At 42.4% G+C, this 24,188-nt stretch overlaps 1 protein-coding gene and 1 pseudogene across 4 annotated transcripts; both read right to left on the bottom strand.

Annotated features, from left to right (window-relative positions):
* LOC139550440 (protein SGT1 homolog) overlaps window positions 1–7,602 on the bottom strand; it is a 50,270-nt pseudogene extending 42,668 nt beyond the window's left edge.
* Window positions 7,603–7,691: 89 nt separating this feature from the next.
* LOC139550383 (ETS-related transcription factor Elf-1-like) lies at window positions 7,692–23,414 on the bottom strand. Of its 4 annotated transcripts, none has more exons than XM_071361251.1 (8): window positions 23,301–23,414; window positions 16,291–16,929; window positions 15,618–15,738; window positions 13,090–13,200; window positions 12,497–12,652; window positions 12,226–12,294; window positions 11,209–11,401; window positions 7,692–11,091 (listed from the first exon to the last, which is right to left on the bottom strand). In XM_071361251.1, the coding sequence occupies exons 2-8, from the start codon at window positions 16,360–16,362 to the stop codon at window positions 10,437–10,439; spliced, it is 1,377 nt and encodes a 458-aa protein (XP_071217352.1). In that variant the 5' UTR covers window positions 16,363–16,929; window positions 23,301–23,414; the 3' UTR covers window positions 7,692–10,436. The 4 variants fall into 4 exon arrangements, with proteins under 4 accessions (XP_071217352.1, XP_071217354.1, XP_071217355.1 ...); XM_071361253.1 differs by lacking the exon at window positions 23,301–23,414 and adding an exon at window positions 20,519–22,100; XM_071361254.1 differs by lacking the exon at window positions 23,301–23,414 and adding an exon at window positions 17,235–17,306.
* Between the last annotated feature and the right edge of the window lie 774 nt (window positions 23,415–24,188).

Genomic DNA, 24,188 nt, shown 5'->3' with positions numbered 1-24,188 from the left:
CTATCTTGACGGAAAGTGTTATAGTTGGGTATGGAAATCTCAGAATTTTTGGTGGCCTTCCTAAGCCAGGATTCGGACACGGCAAGGACATCAGGGTTGGCAGAGTGTGCTAAAGCGGTGAGTAAGGCAAACTTAGGGAGGAGGCTTCTGATGTTGACATGCATGAGGCCAAGGCTTTTTCGATCACAGAAGTCAACAAATGAGGGTGACTGGGGACATGCAGGGCCTGGGTTTACCTCCACATCACCCGAGGAACAGAGGAGTAGTAGGATGAGGGTGCGGCTAAAGGCTATCAAAACTGGTCGCCTAGAGCGTTGGGGACAAAGAATAAAAGGAGCAGATTTATGGGCGTGGTAGAATAGATTCTGGGCATAATGTGCAGACAGGGGTATGGAGGGGCGCGGGTACAGCGGAGGCAAGCCCAGGCACTGGGTGATGATAAGAGAGGTTGTGTCTCTGGACATGCTGGTCTCAATGGGTGAGGTCACCGCATGTGTGGGGGGTGGGACAAAGGAGGTAACAGAGGTACGGAGAGTGGAACTACAGGGTCCATTGCAAACCAAAACAATGATAATGATAACTAGCCTGAACAATAGTATGCAAGGCATATTGATATATGAGAGAGACATACAATAAGGCATAAAGTGATTGCAGGTCTTGATTGGGAGAGCTAGCTAAAACAACAGGTAAGATAACAGCAGCAATAACAGGGTGCTAGTCTAACACAGCAACAACAGGTAAAAATGGCGACGACTCGGCAGAGAGGGTCGGATTAACTACACACAGATCCTGAGTTAAAGCAGAGCCGACAGATAAAACACAAATAAACAGAATGGAGTACCGTGAATTAATGGACAGTCAAGCATGCATCAGCTATGTAGCCAAGTGATCATAGTGTCCAGGGGGCAGCCGTAGATGGAGCAGGGAGGCCTCCACTAAGCTAGCACGCGGCGTTTAAAGTTAGTAGCCCGGGGGGTGGTCTGCTCAGACGTGGTCGTGTCGACAGAGAATCCAAGCCGGATGGCGAAAGAGAGGTTGTGAATTGTAGAATTGTGTTTGCTAACTGGTGCTAGCTTCGTGGCAGTGGCGCTAGCTGCAAGCTAGCTGTGAGGATCAGAAGTAGTGGCTCAGGGATTACGGCAGGAATCCGGCGTTGTTGTCGAGAGACAGTCCGATGCTGGTAAATTGGTGAGTAATATCCAGGCTAATAACAGGGCTGGTGTCTGTGCAGAAGGTAAAAGCTACTAGCAGCGGCAAAAAAATTGCTAAATTAGCTTGTAGCTGATTTAGACCAGTTGTGATGGATTGGCAGGGCTCTGTGTCGGCAAAAAAAAAAGGTCCAGTCCAATTGGCAAAAGAGGTATTGTAGCCCAAGAATTCGCTGGTAGACCTCTTCGGCTAGCCGGCAGATGGGCCTAGCTCGAGGCTAGCTCAAGGCTAACTGGTGCTTGCTTCGGGACAGAGGTGTTAGCCAGTAGTAGCCACTCGGTTGCAGCTAGCTAGCTGTGATGATACGGTGTAATTGGTTAGCACTCAACTTATTCTTGTTTCCGTTCTGATTCGCCGCTGCAAGGGACAGGAAACAGAATGTTACAGTCAAACAGTTTTCCATTACTCATACATTAACCGAACAGAGGAACACGCAAACACGCGCCAGACACACACCTCCCTGACATCGCAGAGGCAGTTTGTTTGCCAGTCCATCTACACCTATTAAAACCCCAATGTATTTACCAGTTATGTCTGTTATAATATTCACCGCTTTCATTAGAGAGAGAGGAGGCAGAGGGAGGCGTTTGTGAGTGATATCATCATGTGCACACCACATTTTGATGTGTGGGGGAGTCAAACAGAAGCGCCTGGCACTGTCACTATACACATGAAAGAGACGGGAGGTAACTCACAGGGTAAGGCCAGCTCATGGCAACAGACGACTGAGGTGTGTGTGTGTGCATTGAATTAGTGTAGTTTTTAATCTGTTCGAAGACGTATTATCCGTGTGTGTGTGTGTGTATGTATGTATGTATATTTTGTTATGGATGGGAGGGGGGTCACATGGCTGTTTTGAACGCGAGCCCAACACCCCATGGATGTGTGTGTGTGTAACTGTGTGGATGTTTACTGGGATTGATCTGAGGCAAGGCACCTCTCCCCCACCCACCACCCCAGACAGATACACTGTACATTATTGTGATCCAAACAGGTTCAGTTTAAACCCTTTGAGACGACAACAACAGACACACACAGCTTCTCTAATGAAGAGTTAGTTAGTACAGTGTTAGAATTCAGATAGAGGTGGGAGATGGGCCTGTGGCTAGGGTTTAGATGGTTGTTGAGCTAAGAGAACAGATCCTACTTACTCGTCATCATCACAGCGTTTGAGCCACGTTCGGAAAGTGTCATCTGAACCTGTGGAGCCGAAAGGAGAACACAGTGTTCAGACAATCTCACCCAGTTGGAACAAAACTACTGCAGGCAGAATCTACACACAGCCACTTACACTTCTGTACATTTGACCAGAATGGAAGGCGCATCCGATACAGTTAATATTCCAATCAGAGGTCAAGAGCTGTTACTATTAGGGATGTGTAGCTCTCCTTTCATGAACGACTCGATATGCATCTAAATGCATGGTCTCCGATACACACAAACTAAAAAGTGTTGTTCCTGTATCGTGTGTGTCAATGGTGTGTGTAGCCACCTGAGCTGAGCAATTGGGTAGACTGAGCATCTACCACCCAACTATCAGATTAGGGATGGGGAAATGTATGCTTTTTGTCCCAACTTTTAAAAATCTGAAACCACCATCACCCACTGATTAACTTGTCATTTTTGCAGATTGAAAATGTTTTGAACTAGTACTACGTCAATAGCTTGGCATTTAGCCAATTAACATAAAGCAGCTATGGATTTTACCTGTCTTGAAAGCGAATGGTTTAGACTGTTTGTAATTTTACAGGAGCTCTCCCTAACAAGAAATGATTGGTCTTATATATTCTGTTCATGTAAAAATGACCAATTACACTGACTGTTTAAAACAAAAGTAGCAAAACTATTTCTTATGGTGACTCTAAATACAATCTGAATGATTAAAAACCCCAATCAGCAGTTGGATGCGAGTTGCGTTCCACTCTGGTAGGCTACACAACTCCAGTAAAAAAACATTTTCTACATTTGTTAACAATGACCCAGCAAAATACATAGGCTTCATTAGCTGAGTGACAACCTATGATTTGACATTGTCAAAAGTCATTTTACAAGCATCTGAATGCTGAAGGTGCCAGATGTACAAATATCCTATTAGAACAGGGATAGGCCTACATCCCATTGGCTAGAGCAACTGTGTTTCCCGCACTTTTCACAAAGTTGTTATCTGACAGTCATACGCAGTTACATGTATAAAAGTTGGATAGGCTACTAAACTGAAGGAAGAAGCATCCGTTCGGTCACAACTGGTAAAATGTATTTTCCGAAAAAACAACAACTGTGAACCGGAAATGTGTAATATTTGAATCGTTTTCTGAGCGATGCATACTTAATTTGGATCGGTTCAAACCGATGCACTCATATCTTAAACATTAGAACCGGGGGCCGATGCGTATCGGTGAATCGTTACATACCAAGTTACTATATTTCTAACACCAACACTATCTTACGGTTTTAGATCTACAGTACCAGTCAAAAGTTTGGACACACCTACTCATTCAAGAGTTAGATTTTTTTTAAACTATTTTCTACATTGTAGAATAGTAGTGAAGACAACAAAACTATGAAATAACACATATGGAATCATGTATTAAGCAAAAAAGTGTTAAAAACAAAATATATTTATATTTGAGAATCTTCAAAGTAGCCACCCTTTGTCTTGACATCTTTGCACTCTTGGCATTCTCTCAACCAGCTTCATGAGGAATGCTTTTGCAACAATCTTGAAGAAGTTCCCACATATGTTGAGCACTTGTTGGCTGCTTTTCCTTCACTCTGCAGTCCAACTTATCCCAAACCATCTCAACTGGGTTGAGGTCGGGTGATTGCAGAGGCCAGGTCATCTGATGCAGCACTCCATCATTCTCCTTCTTGGTTAAATAACCCTTACACAGCCTGGAGATGTGTTTTGGTTCATTGTCCTGTTAAAAAACGAAATTATACTCCCACTAAGCGCAAACCAGATGGGATGGAATATCACTGCAGAATTCTGGGTTAACCATGCTGGTTAAGTATGCCTTGAATTCTAAATAAATCACACAGTGTCACCAGCAAAGCACCCCCACACCTCCTCCTCCATGCTTCACAGTGGGAACCACACATGCAGAGATCATCCGTTCACCTACTCTGCGTCTCACGAAGACACGGCGGTTGGGACCGCCAAAAATCTCACATTTGGACTCATTTCATTAGACAGATTTCCACCGGTCTAATGTCCATTGCGCTTGTTTCTTGGACCAAGCAAGTCTCTTCTTACTGGTGTCCTATAGTAGTAATTTCTTTGCAGCAATCTGACCATGAAGGCCTGATTCGCGCAGTCTCCTCTGAACAGTTGATGTTGAGATGTGTCTGTTACTTGAACTCAGTGAAGCATTTATTTGGGCTGGAAAAACTGGTAACTCTAATTAACTTATCCTCTGCAGAGGTAACTCTGGGTCTTCCTTTCCTGTGGCGATCCTCATGAGAGCCAATTTCATTATCGCGCTTGATGTTTTTAGGCAACTGCACTTTAAGAAACTTTCAAAGTTCTTGAAATTTTCCGTATTGACTGACCTTCATGTCTTAAAGTAATGATGGACTGTCATTTCTCTTTGCTTATTTGAACTGTTCTTGCCATAATATGGACTTGGTCTTATACAAAATAGGGCTATCTTCTGTAACCTCCCCTACCTTGACACAACACAACTGATTGGCTCAAACGCATTACGAATGAAATTCCGCAAATTAACTTTTAACAAGGCACACTTGTTAATTGGAATGCATTCCAGGTGACCACCTCATGAAGCTGGTTGATAGAATGCCAAGAGTGTGAAAAGCTGTCATCAAGACAAAGGGTGGCTACATTGAAGAATCTCAAATATAAAATAAATGTTGATTTGTTGAACACTTTTTTGGTTACTACAAAATTCCATGTGTGTTATTTCATAGTTTTGATGTCTTCACTATTATTATACAATATAGAAAATAGTAAAAATAAAGAAAAACCCTTGAATGAATAGGTGTGTCCAAACATTTGACTGGTACTGTACATGACGTGTCTAAGGATAGGGGTAAGGGGTCGGTTTGAGATTTAGGGGAAGGTGTTAGTGGAAGGGTGTAGGTGCTGAAATGGAACCAGGCCACTGTGCCCTCCACTTGTCCCCTCAGCAGGCCTCACCATCCAGACGGTGTCCCTTAGTGAAGGCAGCATGTGACACCTCAAAGTGGTTCAGGTGGTACTCTGCCATTCTGAAGGGAGGGAGACAGGGGCAGGCTTGTTATCAGTAACAGATAGAAACTCAGGGAAAAACTGACACCAATTTAAGTTTGACAGATATAATGATTTAAGGGGGATGTGGAGTGGCAGGGTTCATGCACATTTAAACAGATGGAATATCATGCCTACTCTATGACTTAACCAAATATCCATGACCAACAATTGGTGGTGTCTCTATGTATGTATAAAAAAAGTAAGCAGAATGTGGTATTGACACTGGGAGGTTACTCTCTGATCCCATGTACCATCTCCTGATGTTGTACAAGGCACTTAACCCCCCCACAGTCACAGAAATAAAGTCAGACAGACATTCCTGCCAGAAAATACACAAGCTGCAAAAGTAAATGCATGTCAACTCAGCTATCATGGGCTAGGGCCAAACTGCACACATACCCTGTTCTCATGAAGGCAATGGAACAACTTCATGGTCACATACACAGAGTAGGTAAGTCTTACCCATTCTCATGAAGGCAAGAAGAAGGCTGGGGTTGAGCTGCTGGGATTTCTTGGCATCGTTGACAGCACCTGTAGAGACAGACAGACAGACACACACACGAGAAACATAGCTTAAGTTTCTGAAGCAAAGACAAAAATATAGAACATAAGACAATCAGTAAAGAAAAGTTGGATTTTATCAAAAGCTAGAGCAGTAGTTTGTCGACCAAATCAAATTTTATTTGTCACATGCGCCGAATACAACAGTGAAATTCTTATTTACAAGCCCGTAATCAACAATACTTTAAGAAGATGCAAGGAGGATTGGGGTTAGGGTCTGACTGATAGCAGTACTTTAGGGTTAAGTTTGGGTAAGATGTTGGGGGTTAGGATAAGAGACTTACAGGTGTAGTTTCAGTTGAAGGTGGGTGTAGGCTCGTTGGCAGAACCATTCTGCATTGTCAGAGTGTCCTTCCAAGGCTTCATTCAATTCCTGTGAGAAAATTTCAGTGTCATCAAATAGGCAAGTTTGGGGTCAATTGAATTAAATTCCCAAGATACATATGTTTATGAGCACTAGCGAAGGTTGACTGTTTGGATACATTTTCATGTTCCCAACAACTTAACCTGGCTTTCTGTACAAAATCTACACTTACAATAGCTAGCTAGCTATAATAAAAGTGTGATAACAGGTGGTTAGCCAGTTAGCTAGCTATGCTGGTTAGATTTATTGGTTTCTTGTCCAAGCTGTTAGTTAACTGCTGTAAAAAGTTACATATCACTACTGGAGTTGAGCAACAACTATTTTCAGACAAAAATTTGGTAGTGTGGCTAAACTTAGTATCTAAATGTAACGTTAGCACAACATTAGCTAGAGTCACTAATACGTTAGCTAGCTATAATAGTTAACTTTTTTTAATTTCACCTTTATTTAACCAGGTAACGTTAGGCCAGTTGAGAACAAGTTCTCATTTACAACTGCGACCTGGCCAAGATAAAGCAAAGCAGTGCGACAAAAAACAACACAGAGTTACATATAAACAAACGTACAGTCAGTAACACAATAGAAAAATATATGTAGTGTGTGCAAATGTAGAAGAGTAGGGGGGTAAGGCAATAAATACGCCATAGCGGCGAAATAATTACAATTGAGCGTCAACACTGGAGTGATAGATGTGCAGATGATGATGTGCAAGTCGAGATACTGGCGTGCAAAAGAGAAAGAGGATAATTAACAATATGGGGTTGAGGTAGCTAGCGGTACCTCAAAAAACATTTAAAATCCCCAGACTATTTAGTTATCAAGAATAATGCATTTTACTTTCAGTTAAACTAGCTCATTCTAGTTTGACAGATAGTTGGCTAGAAAGTTAGCCAGTTAGCTAACATTGGCTATCCAGCTAACCGTTTTTTACCTCAAGAGCTTTCTGTGGGTCCTCGTCTATGACGCTATCGGGGAAACTGCTAAAACTGCAAAACAGAACTAACGTTAGCCTCTTGAACAAGGACACATTTCAAATAAAATCCTCGAAAATGTAATATACTTGCCGTTCGGTTGCCATGGAGCTAGAAGTGTTGTCAGGGGGAGATAGCCGTGGCTAGCTAGCTGGAAAGTTCTAGATAGGAATCAGAAAACAGTAGAGGCGTGTGTACGCACCGTACCGGGCCCTGTCAACCGTCAGCTGAATAGGCTAGGTAGGCACTTCTCACTACCGAACCCTAACCGCGTGGAAGAGTAGGTGCGGGCAAGAAACATTTTCACACGGTTTGTAAAAAAGAAAAAAAAAAGTCAGGATTCATTCAAAATTAAAACTTTTATTTCTTAAAAACAAGTTTAGTAATTCCTATTTTATCTACTCCTTCTGTATAAATTGCATGAAAACATCTGCATGAACATCAATACATTGCATATAGTATAAAAGCCTGGTACAGTATTTTCACAATTAGTTCCTCACACAATAGCAGTAACAAATATATCAGAGACTTCCAGCAAAGAAGCATAAGGCAATATTATCAAAGGAAAAGATTGCATGGGAAAATGTGCTTTTTATTAGGATATATATAAGCCATTCTTGTAGGATCAGCAAAACTAACCATAGATCAGAGTCTAGGCCTGAGGAGCAACATCATCATACTTCTTTGCATAGATGAGTACATTTGGGAATTGGGATGGTATATACTGTGTTTGTGCAGCGAATAAACACAGAGAAACAGCTGACAGAAAAAGTGTTAAGTCACATGTTCACAAACACATATATTTATATATCAAGGCATATATGGTCCAGGAAAGCACATGTATAACTATTACAGCATATCAGGAATGCTAACAGGATTGCTGGCAGAAGGGCTCTGGTTAGGAGTTGCCCATAGGGGCAGATCTAGGATCAGCTTACTGTCCCCAAATGATGACCAGGGAAAACCTTAGATCAGGGTCATTGGGCAACTACCAACTCTGGCAGAAGTACGTTTACTCTCTCTTAAAAGCGTGAGAGAAGTTCTATCATTCAGTTATCATCATTGATAGTCATCAGCCACCCCGTCAACATCGAGATTAAGAAGCTGTAAAGCCAACAGTACCGCTGCAAAAATTAAACAGACAATCCCTTTTGATTTGTATTTATTTGTATTCTCTACCTCTTTCAGCTAGAGGGCACTATTTTTATGTTTGGAAAAATAACGTTCCCAAGGTAAACAGACTATTTCTCAGGCCCAGATGCTAGAATATGCATATAATTGACAGATTAGGATAGAAAACACTCTAAAATTTCCAAAACTGTCAATATGGTCTGTGAGTATAACAGAACTGATTTTCCAGGCAAAAACCTGAGGAAATCCAACCCGGAAGTGCTTTTTATTTGGAAAAATCCCTGTTTCATTGCCTGCCCATCCTCCATTTAAAGGGGTATCAACCAGATTCCTTTTCCAATGGCTTCCTCAGGCTGTGACTAGGCTTTAGACATAGTTTCAAGCTTTTATTTTGAAAAAATTAGCGAGATTTATCAAAACGCGTCAGGTGTCCTTTGATTAGTTCATGCGCTGGAGAGTTGTAGCTCGACATTTTCTTTCTCTGTAGTATTGAATAGTTTACCGTCCGGTTGAAATCTTATCGATTATGTATGTTAAAAACAACCTGAGGATTGATTATAAAAAACGTTTGACATGTTTCTACGAACATTACGGATACTTTTTGGAATTTTTGTCTGCCCTTCAGGACCGGCACGAGCCTGTGGTTTTCTGAACATAATGCGCAAACCAAATGGAGGTTTTTGGTTATTGTGAACTGGGAGTCTCGTGAGTGCAAACATCCGAAGATCATCAAAGGTAAGCGATTAATTTTATTGCTTTTCTGACCAAGCTAATTTGCGGCTAGCTGTTCTTACTGTTTTGTCTAGTGATTGATAAACTCACAAACGCTTGGATTGCTTTCGCTGTAAAGCATATTTTCAAAATCTGACACGATAGGTGGATTAACAACAAGCTAAGCTGTGTTTTGGTATATTTCACTTGTGATTTCATGATTATAAATATTTTTTGAATTTGGCGCTCTGCAATTCAGCGGTTGTTTACGAAAATGATCCCGCTAAAGGGATCCGTGCGTCAAGAATAACCAAAAGCCTGTAAAGTTAAGGGCTCAGACACACCAGTAGTGTTTGCTGGCCGAGAGTACTTAGCATCTCTGAACGTAATTTCCGATTTCACATGTAGAATCCTGTGGAAAATGTAGGCAGTCAGATGTCTACAGCGGGTGGTCCCTACAACACAGCACGTTGAATGATCTGCCGACAAACACTAGAACCACAATCCGTGCGATGTGCCATCTCTATGGAATATATTCCCTGAACACATCGACTAGGACACGTTTACCTCAAGCACTGATGGTGGGTCTTCTACTGGTGTGGGTGACAGTATGAGAGTGTGTTTACGTGGAAGATCAACAACTGACACACACATAAATAAGAATGTTAAGGAGCAATATGTGGAAGCTAGCGTGCTACAGATTAAGACTGCCTTTGGTGAAAGCTGGAAAATTATTGTTTGAATATTTGAGGCACTTTGGTAGGTGAGAGAGTGGTGACAAAGACATTGTACATGTTAATAGTGCAAAGCACTGGTCATGGCGGAGAAAAGAACATTGAGAGAACAAGAACAGCGCACGAGCGCCCATGCATTCAGTGGAGCTGAATTGCAAACAGAGATAGAGCAGTGCAGATTCTCTGCAGCGAGGCTGTAGAATCCAGTGTATGTCTTTGGTCGGCAATTAGAATGTCTGCCATGTTGGTATCAAGAGTTCTAAGACAATTACATTCTTGTTAGAATGCCGATTAGGAATGTTATCGACATGGAGTGTTTGGTGCCAACATGGAAGACAGTTTGGTTAACTCTGTAAGAATTGCTCTGGTGCATAAGGGAATGTAAGAGTGAGAGAAAGACCATCCAGGTCTGTCACATCTGTAAAATAAATCAAATTTACATCACAACTGTCCAACATCTTTCTCTAAAGTCTCCCTTTGAAAATCATTGTCTTCTGCAGTCGTCTTGGCTATGGGGCAAGTGGCTGATACTGATTAGCTGTCTCGGGGCATCCTACTCCACAATCAGTGGAGGGCTGTAACTGCAGAGTCACTATCTGACTGGTGGTCTGTTCTGCACTAGCAGCCTGTCTCTCACACAGACTCCCCAGCAGCTGAGCAGTTCTGAAGACTGACCCATGCTGACCAGGCTGCAGAGACTGCACGTTCTGCAGAGTCCGCAGCATCTCAGCTGAGACTATAGGCAGATGCTGCTGCTGGATCAGACTGCCCCCTGGTGGCCGGAGGACTGTCCTGCGATGGGCTAAGGACGGGGCTGGGGGTTGGGTCTTGGGTTTTGGGCCGGGTCGGCGCCGCTGGGCTGCTGCTGGACCTATGCTGGTCTGTCTGGACCTAGGCAGACAGCCTCTGGTAGCCTGGGGAGGGGGAAGGAAAGAATGCTCGTAGGACCCTAAATCGTCCAGGGATTGGTCGCTGTAGGGCAGACTGTCCTCTGGGTCATCTGGGACGCCATCATCATCATCGTCCTCTTCTTCCTCATGATGGTCTTGGTCCTCCTGGTCTTCGTCGTCGCTGATGAAGACCATGTCTTTGGGCAGAGAGGCAAACTGGTAGACCAGCCTCTGACCCTCTACCTTGTTCAGAATCCCACGCTGGTAGTAGTACCTGTCAGGGACAGAGAGAGGACAGCTTTGATACACACACACCTGCAGGGACACAGATTGGAAGTTATTATTATTGTAATGCAATTAATGTAACTACAGCGATGTAACTACAGCGTACCTGAGTGCTCGGCCCATGGTCTCATAGTTCATGTCTGGTTTGTTCTTGTGTTTGCCCCAGAGTCTGGCCACAGCCTTGGAGTTGACCAGCTTAAAGATCCCTGCATGCCGATTGGTCCATTTGATGTAACGTGGGCAGGCCTGTCTGTCCTGGAGAAGCTCAATCAGGAACTGCCACAAGAACATAGTGTTACCTGAAACAGGTAAGGGAGAGGTGAGATGGAGTGTGTGTCTGTTTGTGTGTATGTATGTACCAGAGGAGAACGGCAGGTAGCCTAGTGGTTAGTGCGTTGGGCCAGTAACCGAAAGGTTGCTAGATCGAATCCCCGAGCTGACAAGGTAAAAACAATTCAAAATCAGTTGTTCTGCCCCTGAACACTGTTCCTAGGCCGTCATTGTAAATATGAATTATTTGTTCTTAAAACTGACTTGCCTAGATAAATTTAAAAAACGACTGCCTCTTCTCATTGAAGCCAAAGTTCAAGGCCGACCATGGTACTGCATGCATTCTTTGCAGAAAACAGGATCCTCATTATAGTGAATGGGAAAATAGCTATCTTCATGGTCATTCTTTGTGTAAATATATATATTTTTAAGACAATCTTGGAACCAATAATTGCTTCTACAAGACCAGATTATTTTAAAATCACATAAAGTAGAAGTTATAAGGGTAATTTAGTTGCTAATGAAAGCCTGCAGTACCCCAGTCAGTCTTCAACTTGAGATACTCAATAAGAGCGTATGTTATGCATCAGTTAGTGCTATCCGGGGTCCTTGGGACCTCCCTATCCTAAACCCTAACCCCTACCCCTACCCCTACCTAACCATAACCCTTACCATTTTAAAATGTCAACTTCAATGTGGTAAGAACGTCCCAAGGATACCAAATAGCAATAACCGTTATGTAGCCATAAGACGCCATCTTAACCGACTTCCTTGGCTTCAAATGCGCTATTGAGTCTTCACATAGAAATGAATGGTGTCACGTGATTGATCATATACAGCCATTGGTGTGTACCTTTGCTGTATTTGCCCCTCTTGAATGTGATGTCCGGTGTGGGAGATTCAGGCCTTTTGGATTTCTTAGCTAAAATGCATAACAGAGTAGTTGTTATGTCACAATGACATGTTTGACATTGTCAAAATGACAGTAGTCCATAAATGGCCAGGTGAGAAAGAAAAAAGTAGTTGTATTGTCAAAACTGATGAGCAGGCATACGAGCCAAGGTTGTTGTGGTTATGATTACAATTTATAGTTTGAAAGCATGGCCATATAATGACAATCTAACCTCTCTTCTTCTTTGGTTGCTCAGCAACAGTCTCCCTCTGCAGCGTGACCCACTGGGGCTGGCCCAGAGCTCCCACAAGGCCTTCCGCTGACACCGTCAACTGGTGGGTAACGGGTGACGTGATGACATCACCCAGGGCGGGGACGTACAGCTGGGCTAGAGGGGAGGAGACAAACACACTGTTTGGGGTTACAGTGTAATAAATGAGTCTACAAGGAGACAATTTGATTATATATGAGAACAGGATGAATACATCTGCTCCAAGCAGAGCAGAAATATAGATGCTTGTTTGCACTAGGGAGTGATACAAAGAAACCTGGGGCGCGTTCAGCAGGATGCAATGTTTTGGAACGTTCCCGATAGAAATAGGCTATGTAAAATAACATGCCTCTCTGACATGTATAACAAGGGATCATATCAGCTCTGATCTGCAACGTTCAACAATGTTTGGCAACTGAACGTGGCCATTGTGATGGTAAAGAACAAGCTCAAAACCCAGTTAGATTTGTTTATGCAAAGACTGAGTTAGAGTCAAGACAAGTTACTCACTGAGCTACTAACTTAAACTAGCTGTGTGTGTGTGTGTGTCTCACTGTAGTGCTGTTGGTCCAGAGAGAGGGAGTCAGGGGAGTCCATGTTGAGGAGAGTCTCAGCTGCCACCAGTGTTTCCATGGTTTCCTCATCGCCACTCTCACTGTCCTCCACTGGAGAGGGAGCGGGAGAGAGGAGATAGGAGAGAGGTTGGGATAAAGGGAAGATATGTAGAGAGAGAGGCGGGGTAATGTGTCAGCATGACATCATGGCTCTGTCTGTAGGCTTATCCCTAGTGATGGGACAGTGGGAGTAAACAAGAGGGCTATCTAGCTACTACACTGTTAGCTAGCATAGGAGCCTTTCTATAACAGGAGGTTGGTGGCACCTTAATTGAGGAGGACGGGCTCGTGGTAATAGCTGGAGCGGAATGGTATCAAATACACCAAACACATGGATGGTTTCCATGTGTTTGATGCCATTCCATTTGCGCAGTTCGAGCCATTATTATGAGCCTTCCTCCCCTTAGCAGCCTCCACTGCTTTCGATCACAACAAAAGTCTAACTGTATATTCGCTAGCTAGCAAAATCAAGCTTAAACAGAGATGGTCATAATAATGTTGTAACAGGCCATGGCTGAACGATTGACAGAGAGCTAAAAGTAGAAAAGAAAAAAGGAACTTGCTAGCTGCTAAATTAGCTAACTAAAGTTAGCTAACATGCTAGAAAGTAGACAAGTGAAGCTACAAAACCTATTGGCTACACATTTACTTGCATTAAGAGCCTCACTACTAAATCATTAGTTTCACAAACTGTTTACTCAAGAGAGCTAGCAACATGATAAGCAACTTTGTCAAAGCTGCAGTAGCCACAAGACGTGTATTTTGTTTCACTTCCTGGATTTGCCAACTTCTCTGATTGGTTCAAGTGTGAAGGCCACAGTACACATGTGCTCAGCCAGCTTTATGATCTTTGTTTACAGCCCCCTCACCAAAATGAGTAGAGATATCTTGGTCATTCATACCTTGACGTGCATTTTGGACCTCATAACTTTTGGGGGGAAAAGTTGAAATATAAAAGAAAAAAATGTATTCTATCAGAAAAAGGACATTTGACTTTCAGGCACTTTGTGTGCATTTTCCAAACTGTTAGGTGTATAATCATAACAGGGTGGAACCTAACAGGGTGGAAATTTGGAGCCTAAATTAGCCATAGCTCTGTGAGTGAGCAAGATTGAGCTAGCATAATGGTGAACACTTGAACAGGATTTGAACTTCTCTATCAAACATATTTTAACATTTTGAAAAGTGCTTAATTTTCTCTATAATTTAGCCTAACAGGGTGGACATGAAATAGGACATAAAGACTAACAACATGAAACATGGAAAGATGGACAGTGGTGGAAAAAGTACTCAATTGTTATACTTGAGTAAAAGTAAAGACAGCTACATAGAAAATGGTGCAACTAAAAGTAAAAGTTACCTAGTAAAATACTACTGAGTAAAAGTATCTGGTTTTAAAAATGTACTTAAGTAGAGTGGTAGAAAAAGTACTTAATTGTCATACTTGAGTAAAAGTAAAAGTAAATGCTATACATCAAATTCCTTATTTTATTAAGCAAACCAGACAGGCACACGCCAACACTCAGGCATCATTTAGAAACGTAGTTTTGTGTTTAGTGAGTCCGCCGGATCAGAGGTAGTTGGAATGACTATGTGTTATATTGATAGGTGAATGAATTGGACAATAATTCTGTCCTGCCTGAGCATTCTAACTGTAACGAGTGCTTTTTGGTGTCAGGGAAAATGTATGGGGGTAAAAAGTACATATTTTCTTTAGGAATGTAGTGGAGTAAAAAGTAAAAGTTGTCAAAAATATAAATAGTAAAGTTAAGTACAGATGACACCACATTGAGAAAGTGTGGGGTATTGTAGCAAGGGGTTGTTTTCTTAAACGGAGAATTGCAACAAACTAACAGGGTGGAAAGTGATATCAGGGACACAGAAGTGGTATTTCCTGCAGACAGAAAAGACACCGCATTATAGGAATGACCCAGCTAGGGTATTCTTTCTAAATGCCTCATTATATAGAAGCTAAGTTAGCCACAGTACTAAACTACAGTATTTTAGACTGAAACTGCTCAGTTGTTATACTCCAGTAAGGATATGTGCTATAAACACAGCAGATAGCATCTTAGTCGAAGTAGCTAGTGTGCTAGCTAACCTTTCTACCATAGCAAGCTAATCAGCTAACCACCTGAATGTATTGACTGACTGCACAAAGTCTGTATCATGAATTGTTTTGCCCAGCACAGTTTAGGATGTGCATATCACCCTCCTGTTTTACACTGACATTTTCTCTCAGGAGCTGAATGAAGCCTCGGAGCCTACACCACCCGGCTATACAGAAAAACCCTACCTGTTAGTCAGACCCCTTATCCTAACATCTTACCCAAACGTAACCCTCCTAATCTACTACAAAACTACGTCAAAGTGTCTGTTTCTGTCTACAGGTGCTGTTGACTATGCCAAGAAGGCCAAGCTGCTCAACCCCAGATTGCCTTCATTAGACCGTGCGTGTTTGTTGTTACCTGTTGTTAGCAGGTGGTCTTCTGTGTGTGTCTGCTCACAGGCCAGGCCTGTGTAGGAGAGCAGGTGGGATTGTGGGATCTGCTCCACTATCACTGCAGGATAGGCCAAGTGCTCATCCAGCTGCAACACACAGGGACAAATGATCTGTCACTCACTTCAATTCAGTTATTTTACATTCGAGCCAATGCTTTATTTAATCATTTCCAATATCTAGTGTATGATATTGTAAGACAACAGCCAAAGTAAGGCTTGAACCAGCAACTCTGCAGTTAAATTGGAAGGGTACTAACATCTGTGCCATGAGGTTCCGAAGTCTTGGCAGAGGTTGTACACTGACATACAGTGAGGCTAGACTTTAGGGTTTTAACTTAAGAGTTGTGTGAATGAGTGGACTACTTTCACTGTTCCTATTAGAAATATGTCAGTATGTTCCCAATGTAAATTGGTGATGATCTTTCAATAACTATGGCTGACGTCATCATCATGTTATCCTTGGCTACTGTACATGTAGATTCTATCTCTGGATTCAATAGAGCTTGTCTGCACTTTGATATTTCATTTCCCAAGTGGTTCTACACTGATGTGTGATTTTAAAAGAGGCTTTGATGTTTTATCTGTTGGTGTGCAAATACACACACACACACACACACACACACACACGGTCGTTCCCACCTGTAGTCCATTGTTCACGTGGTCGCTGGCAAACTCAAAGATGAGTTCCGTCTGCTGCAGCATGGAAGACATTCCAGAATACTCCAATAACAGGTCTACGATGTCATCATCCCAGCATTCCACATCAGATGTCCAACAGTTTCACACAACACGTTCTAAGTTCCAGAGCACCGAATCGAAGTTACAGGTGTCAAATCACAGGTTCTGTGTTCCAGAAGTTCCAGAGCAGAGAGAGTTGTATCAAAAGGTTCCCCCTGTCCGTTTCTCACAGGTCCTCCTGAGGATGAGTCACTCTTAACTGCATGCCTGAACAGCACAGTGACTAAACTGTCTAAATGAAAGTAACTTCAGTTAAATAGCTGTCTAGTAACTCGTTCCTCACTCCAGCGCAGTGGCTTGACCTCTCAGAAGAGTGAGTGTTGGCTTGGCTAGTTGGTTAAATTGTTGAGGTAAAATCCTGCAGGAGTCCTCAGTAGATGTTCCATAGATGAGATGCTGAACAGGAGCAGAGACAGAGAAATTGCAGGGAGAAACAGTTACTTGTTTCCTTCTGTCTTTCTAAGTTTCTACCCTCGATGAAGAAGTGGAGGCCGCCAACGGTCCTGTGGTCTCAACCTGAGAAAAGGGAACAGAGAGAGACTGGTGGTGGGAGATGGTAGCGGGAGGGAGAAGAGAAAGAGATTACATTAGAGAAGTCTCTTCAGTGCATGATAACTCTACTTGTAGACTACATAAGCTACACTCTTTCTGATCAAAGTGCAGACAGTGAACAGAATCACATGATCAGGGCTCTATAAACTCCGCTGGCAGAACAACAGTCTGTGGGTTCAGTCTGTTAGTGAGGGGCAAAAACACTGTCCTCTGTCAAACTGAGGCAAGGCCTCTTATAACAAGCAACTGTTTATATTCCTATCCCTCTTATCACACTATTATGCCACACAGACCTTCTGCTCTCTTTCTCTCAGCTCTCACACGCACAGCTTTCTTATCTCCCCTTCTAAAGAGACCAAACCAGCAACAGGAAAGAAGCTTCCGGACTGCGTCATGAGTGTGTTTGTGTGTGTGTGTATGGGGGGAGGGGTGGGAGGAGGCAAAAAAGAGAAACTGCGCCTGCTCAGAGCACCTAATGCTCAGGTCGGACAATGGACTTCTGCATTAGGGTGTGTATCATCCATACACTGTGCCAGGTCACCCTGACGTGTGTGTGTGTGTGTGTGTGTGTGTGTGTGTGTGTGTGTGTGTGTGTGTGTGTGTGTGTGTGTGTGTGTGTGTGTGTGTGTGTGTATGTGTCCGTTTGAAGGGAGGGGAAACTCCTCATTGAGATATGGTGCTTTCCCTCTGGTCAGGGCAGGCACGCCTGGAATGTGTTTGGAATAGTTCATATGAGAGATAAGCACAGAGCGAACAGACAGACACAGGGTTACATTACTACAGAGAGAAGGAATCACAAAAGGTGCTAGGTAATGATTGCCTGTGTTTTTGACGGCTGTTTAATCTTATTAGGATTTCTTCACACCCCGACACAGACTGTAATGTACATTTTCTAAACAAAAACTCATAAGGGATTTGTTGCGTTACTAACAGGCATCGATAACAAACAAGACTGAAAAACCTACATCTGACAAACCTACATCTTCGTCCATCACTCCTACATCATTATAACAGGGTACTGTAGTTCCACCAATTGAGTACCTTTGGGTAGTGTAATTTGGTGAAGAAAAAAAAACTTTTATTTGACCTAATTTTAACATTCTGGCTGTCATAAAGAGCACATGTTCAACTTCAAAAAGAAATAAGAATTCCCATCTTAAGAGGTTAAATAAAATACTATAGTAAGTGTCAAATAAAGTAACAGGGTATACCGTAACATAAACAGGAATTCTAGTGTCAAAATTGTCTACATAGTGTAAATTGGATAATTTAAGTCATAAAGTTATTCTCGTCTAAATTGTAGTATGGAACATCCGTGCGTCTCAACAGGTAAATGAAGGTTGCTTTTTGATTTGACCACTAAAATGGGGTGAACAGCTGCGGTGATTGCTCTATATCCAATAGCAGTGGCAGAAAGCAGGTTGCCATTAATTAACCCAGGTTTATTCGACAAAAGCAATGTTGCAACAAAAAAATATTAGATGTAGGTGATATTTCTTAAAGATCTACAAAATTTGTATCTGTTCAACAGGGGTTGATTTTTATTTTGTCTAACTTTGTTTATTGCAACAAATGATGGTGGAAACGGTGTTTTTCAAATAAATGATGATTGCCGAATACTTTTAAAAATATGCCGGGCACGTGATGTAGGCTAATCACGTAACTATAAGCTCTACTCCACATTTAATGCTAAATGCCTACTGCTTGCAAAATAAAACAATTATGTTTCTTTGCAGGACAGGGATTGTCCTGACGTGCAAGAATGCCTGAAATGCTTGGGCTTGCTTATCTGGTTGACTGGCAAGTTTCACCATCCAATTATTTCAGATCTACAGGAATGCAAGTTTCACCAAGGCATGGATCGTGGTGATATGTTGGCACATGATAATTATTAGAATATGGAAAATATTGGTCAATTATTGCATTTTATCCATGCTGGCTTTCGCGGGCTACATGAGACAAAAAACGGATAGGTGGGAGAGCATAATTGTATGCCGTCGCCAATTTATTAATGCACAATTTGCCTAAATGGGTAATGGAAACACTTCAACCACTACACTACATTTATTCTACACTGTAGATTTTGGCAAAAAAATATATATTTTTTAAGGCGTGACATCATTATGTCCAGCTGTTTTCATAGACACAAGATAGATCAATGGAAACTCACCATAGCAGACAATTGTTGCATTTATTTTCTATGCAAACTTTTTAAATGTCGACAACAAAAAAAAAGATCACTGGGCAAGGTTGTGGAAACATAGCTATTGAGACAGACCTCCCCAACAGCTCTGACTTTGTTTACATAAGACGTCGCGCATTTTTTTTACTTGTTAAATACTACACCGAACCTCTTAGTAAAATTGAGCAACTAAAACATTAAAATTACAGATGTCTTGAGTTATTTTAGATTCATTCTGGGAGTTTTGAGGATGTGAAATAGGCTTCCATGTCTAGTGTCTCATGTGGGACAAACATCATTTACCACACGCGGAATCGGTCAAGAAACACACTTCCAAGACTGAAATCTTGTTTTTCTAATGATCAACAGAGAAACACACGTGTCAATTGGCGTGTTCAGTGGCTCTTTAAATCAGCCATAAATCCCCCTGTGACAGAGGAAATGGAAGCTTGTTGTGTGCAACAGGGTGGGGCAATTGAATGCAAGCTTAAATGTATTTATTTTTAAAACACAAAAAAACAACACGGTTGGCTTGTTACAGTGTGATCGACCTGCTCACTTTTCCACCACAAAACCTGCTTTACCACTATGGATTTGACAATTAGATGTTCAATGTTTCTTTAGATTTTTTTTTTTAAAGAGTCACCATAACAGGGTTGACCTTAAAATGAGGAACAGACGTAAATAGATCACACTAATCACATGAAATAAAAACATTTCTTGACACTTTGTCAAAGCAAAAAAATAACTAGGGCTTTACAATGGTGGTGAAAACGAGGACACATTTTGGGGTTTAAATGGATTTAAATCTTCCTAGAAGTCACAGAGGGACGCTTTAGCAAGTCTTTATTCATATAAAAAAACAGATGTATTGAATTTTCCATGTGGTTTATTTAAATGGCCACTTCATTGAATAAGCTTTTAAAATGCAATATTGGTGCACAACTTCTAAAATATCAAAGGGACACAAAACGCACTCTTTACGTGGATTGACCCAACACCATCATCACGTGACTGAAACAATCAACCCCCAACAGCAACCCAGCCCAGCCCTGTCCTCTCTGTGTTTAAGGCCTTGTCCTTGTTGTCACGTTATATAGACTGTATATAGACACACTGTATATAGACTTTTCTATTGTGTTGTTGACTGTACGTTTGTTTATTCCATGTGTAACACTGTGTTGTTGTTTGTGTCGCACTGCTTTGCTTTATCTTGTCCAGGTCGCAGTTGTAAATGAGAACTTGTTCTCAACTGGCCTACCTGGTTAAATAAAGGTTAAATAAAAAAAATTAAACGTTAGATAGGATAACATACACACGCTCCTTTACTTTCCACCTCCACCTCTCTATTTGTTCACTCAGTCACTCACATTTTCTCTCCACTCTTTTACTCACCTGTCCTCCTCTCTTCAGGCAGTTACTGACTGTTGTTAGCACCAGAAAATCCTGTTTTGCTGTTTCTGGCCTACCATAACCTCTCTCTCTCACACACACACAGTAGGTAAACAACCACGTACAGGTAACATGCACCATGACGACAGTTGTTGTGCTACACGCCTGTGTTTACCTGAGCTCCTCCCACTCTATCCTTAACCCCTTAGAGAGAGAGAGACTTCCCATGAGACAGCCTGAGAGCTGCTCACAGGTCAGACATCATGCATGCTGTATTCATGCCGATGCATTTTGAATGCCATTATTTTCTGTTTTGCCTGTTCAGTAGATATGTTGCTATATGTGTTGTTTCTTCCATAGTGTGTGTGTGCGCGCGTGCATGTGACGGCTGAGAGAGCAAGATGCGACTGAGGCTGTTATCGCACAGGAAGCACAACCCATTCTGTGGGCTCCACTTCCTCCTGAGAGAGCGGGAGGGTGCCAAACACAACGCTGGAACAGCTGTCACCACGGAGAGAAATGTTCCACTGTCTGCCAGGCTGCCATCTTGTATTGTGGTTGTTTTGAATGTTGGGTTATCGTTAACGCTTCCCCAAGTTCTCTGTGTCTTGTCTATTTCCCAATATTGTTAAATGACTCCTTGTTTCCCTGGACAATGGTGACGAGAGGAGATTCTTAAGAATATTTGGGACATGACACAGTCCATCTAGAGGTTCATCCATCACGTGTGTTGGTGTCTGTGGCTTCAGTCATGTGATCTGATCCTGTGAAGTTGCTGCCAGACCCTTAGGGACAGTGATAAGCTCCATAACACACTCGCTGTCCTGTGTGTGTGTGTGTGTGTGTGTGTGTGTGTGTGTGTGTGTGTGTGTGTGTGTGTGTGTGTGTACACAAAGAGCATTGTGAATTAGGCCAGGCTGGTAGGGGAATAGGGTGAGGAGCTGATAAGCTTCCCCTGTTGCCCGGGGTGACTGGGCCTGGCCAATCTAACATGGAGGAATTATGAGGCGATTCTGAATAACACAGCTGTGTGTTTTGGTGAGCTTAAAATCGCACCCCCCTTTCTGTGTATGACTTGTGTGTACGTGTGTGTGAATGTCTGGCCCTGTGTGAGTGTGTGTGTGTGTTTGCTCGCATATACACTGAACAAAAATTTAAACGCAACGTGTAAAGTGTTGATTCCATGTTTCATGAGCTGAAAATAAATGATCCCAGAAATGTTCCATATGCACAAAAAGCTTATTTCTCTTAAATGTTGTGCACAAATTTGTTTACATCCCTGTTAGTGAGCATTTCTCCTTTGCCAAGATAATCCATACACCTGGCAGGTGTGGCATATCAAGAAGCTAATTAAACAGCATGATCATTACACAGGTGCACCTTGTGCTGGGGACAATAAAAGGCCACTTTAAAATGTGCAGTTTTGTCACACAACACAATGCCACAGATGTCTCAAGTTTAGGGAGAGTGCAATTGGCATGCTGACTGCAGGAATGTCCACCAGAGCTGTTGCCAGAGAATTTAATTTTAATTTCTCTACCATTAGCCACCTCCAAGTCATTTTAGAGAATTTGGCAGTACGTCCAACCGGCCTCAATACCGCAGACCTTGTGCATGGCATCGTGTGGGAAAGCGGTTTGTTGATGTCAATGTTGTGAACAGAGTGCCCCATGGTGGCATTGGGATTATGATATAGGCAGGCATAAGTTACAGACAACGAACACAGTTGCATTTTATCTATGGCAATTTGAATAAATACAGTGACAAGATCCTGAGGCCCCTTGTGAGGCCCATTTTTTGTTAAGGTATATGTGACCAACATATGCATATGTAACCGATGTGAAATGGCTAGCCAGTTAGCGGTGGTGTACGCTAATAGCGTCTCAATCGGTGACGTCACTCGCTCTGAGACCTTGAATCAAATCAAATCAAATTTATTTATATAGCCCTTCTTACATCAGCTGATATCTCAAAGTGCTGTACAGAAACCCAGCCTAAAACCCCAAACAGCAAGCAATGCATGTGTAGAAGCACGGTGAAGAAGTTGTTCCCTTTGCTCTGCAAGGGCCGTGGCTTTTGTGGCGCGATCGGTAACAATGCTTTGTGGGTGTCAGTTGTTGATGTGTGCAGAGGGTCTCTGGTTCGGGGCGAGGAGAGGGACGGAAGCTATACTGTTACACATAGCTGTATTCCCAGTCATGTGAAATCCATATATTAGGGCATAATGAATTTATGTCAATTGACTGATTTCCTCATTACTGTAACTCAGTAAAATCAATGAAATTGTTGCATGTTGCATTTATATTTTTGTTCAATATATATGTTTATACTACAAAGTCACAGGTGCAGGTATGTATTCTCAATAACACATGGACCATGCCAAACGCACAACCGAAGTTTTGGGGTTTCTGCAATGCTCAACTGTAGAGCACTAAACACTTTCACTTTCACTTCAGCCTCAATCTACTACACCACATGTGTCAAACTCATTACACCGAGGGCAGACCCACCGAGCGCCGAATGTCTGCGGGTTCCGCTCCGCCCTTGTACTTGATTGATTAAGGTCACTAATTAGTAAGGAACTCCCCTCACCTGGTTGTCTACGTCTTAATTGGAAGGAAAAAAACAAAAACCCGCTGACACTCGGCAGTCCGTGGAATGAGTTTGACACCCCTGTACTACACAGACCCACCTCCTATTATTAACATATTATTAACATAATAGCATTCTCTTTGTAAAATCGTCTATTATCTTTTCTGCTCTACGATAGGAGCAGTGCGCTTACCTTCTGTTGTATGTTACGGCTGTGCTGTGTCTGTGTGTAGTAGCTGGCTGGTACAATACGGACAAAGCTGAGAACAGGAAACTGTCTTTTTACCCCTCCTGTGACATAAAACAAACTCCGGTTAGAGAATGCCTTTTGGCACAGATATAGGTTCAGCTTAACGTCCTCAAACCCTCACAGTAACCACTAGGGGGGAAATACAAAGCTGACCTCAGATCAGTATCCAGAGGGTGACTTCATCCTTCTCCGCAAACAACTGCTCTGCTTCCTCTTTCCCCTAAGGGCCCCTCCCACAGTGAATTCTTATTGGCCACCTGTCCTGAAGTAGAGGTAACCGCTGGCGACCATTGTCAGCAATGATCTAAGGCAGCGTTTCCCAAAATCGGTCCTCGGGACCCCAAGAGGTGCACGTTTTGGTTTTTGCGCAAACACTACACAGCTGATTCAAATGATCAAAGCTTGATGATTAGTTGGGGGGGAGGTTGGGAAACCCTGATCTAAGGTAAACACAGGTATACGACGGTCTTTGCAAATCTCCAGAGGGCAGAGCAACAATACCATGTAGTACACACTCCCATGCATGCACGCGCACACACACTCACCGCTCAGGGCCAGGTATGTATGCGAGATGAACAACAGTGTTTCTCAATTACATAGTCACTAGCCCTCCCTAGTGGCCGTGTTTATTACATTTGACATTTTAGTAATTTAGCTGACGGTCTTATCCAGTGGTGAGTGCATACATTCATTTTTTTCGTACTGGAGTGTACAACTGCTAATACATTCATGCATAATTCAATATAGGCCCATCCTTCCTTCCTTCCTCCCTCTATAATGTAATCACTGATCTGACATGACTGGAACTTGGTTAACTGCAATGTACAGAAA

The sequence above is a fragment of the Salvelinus alpinus genome, chromosome 23, assembly GCF_045679555.1.
Source record: "Salvelinus alpinus chromosome 23, SLU_Salpinus.1, whole genome shotgun sequence".
Taxonomy (NCBI): Eukaryota; Metazoa; Chordata; class Actinopteri; order Salmoniformes; family Salmonidae; genus Salvelinus; species Salvelinus alpinus.
The sequence above is the reverse complement of the archived record's forward strand: the minus strand, read 5'-3'. Positions and strand labels throughout refer to the sequence as shown.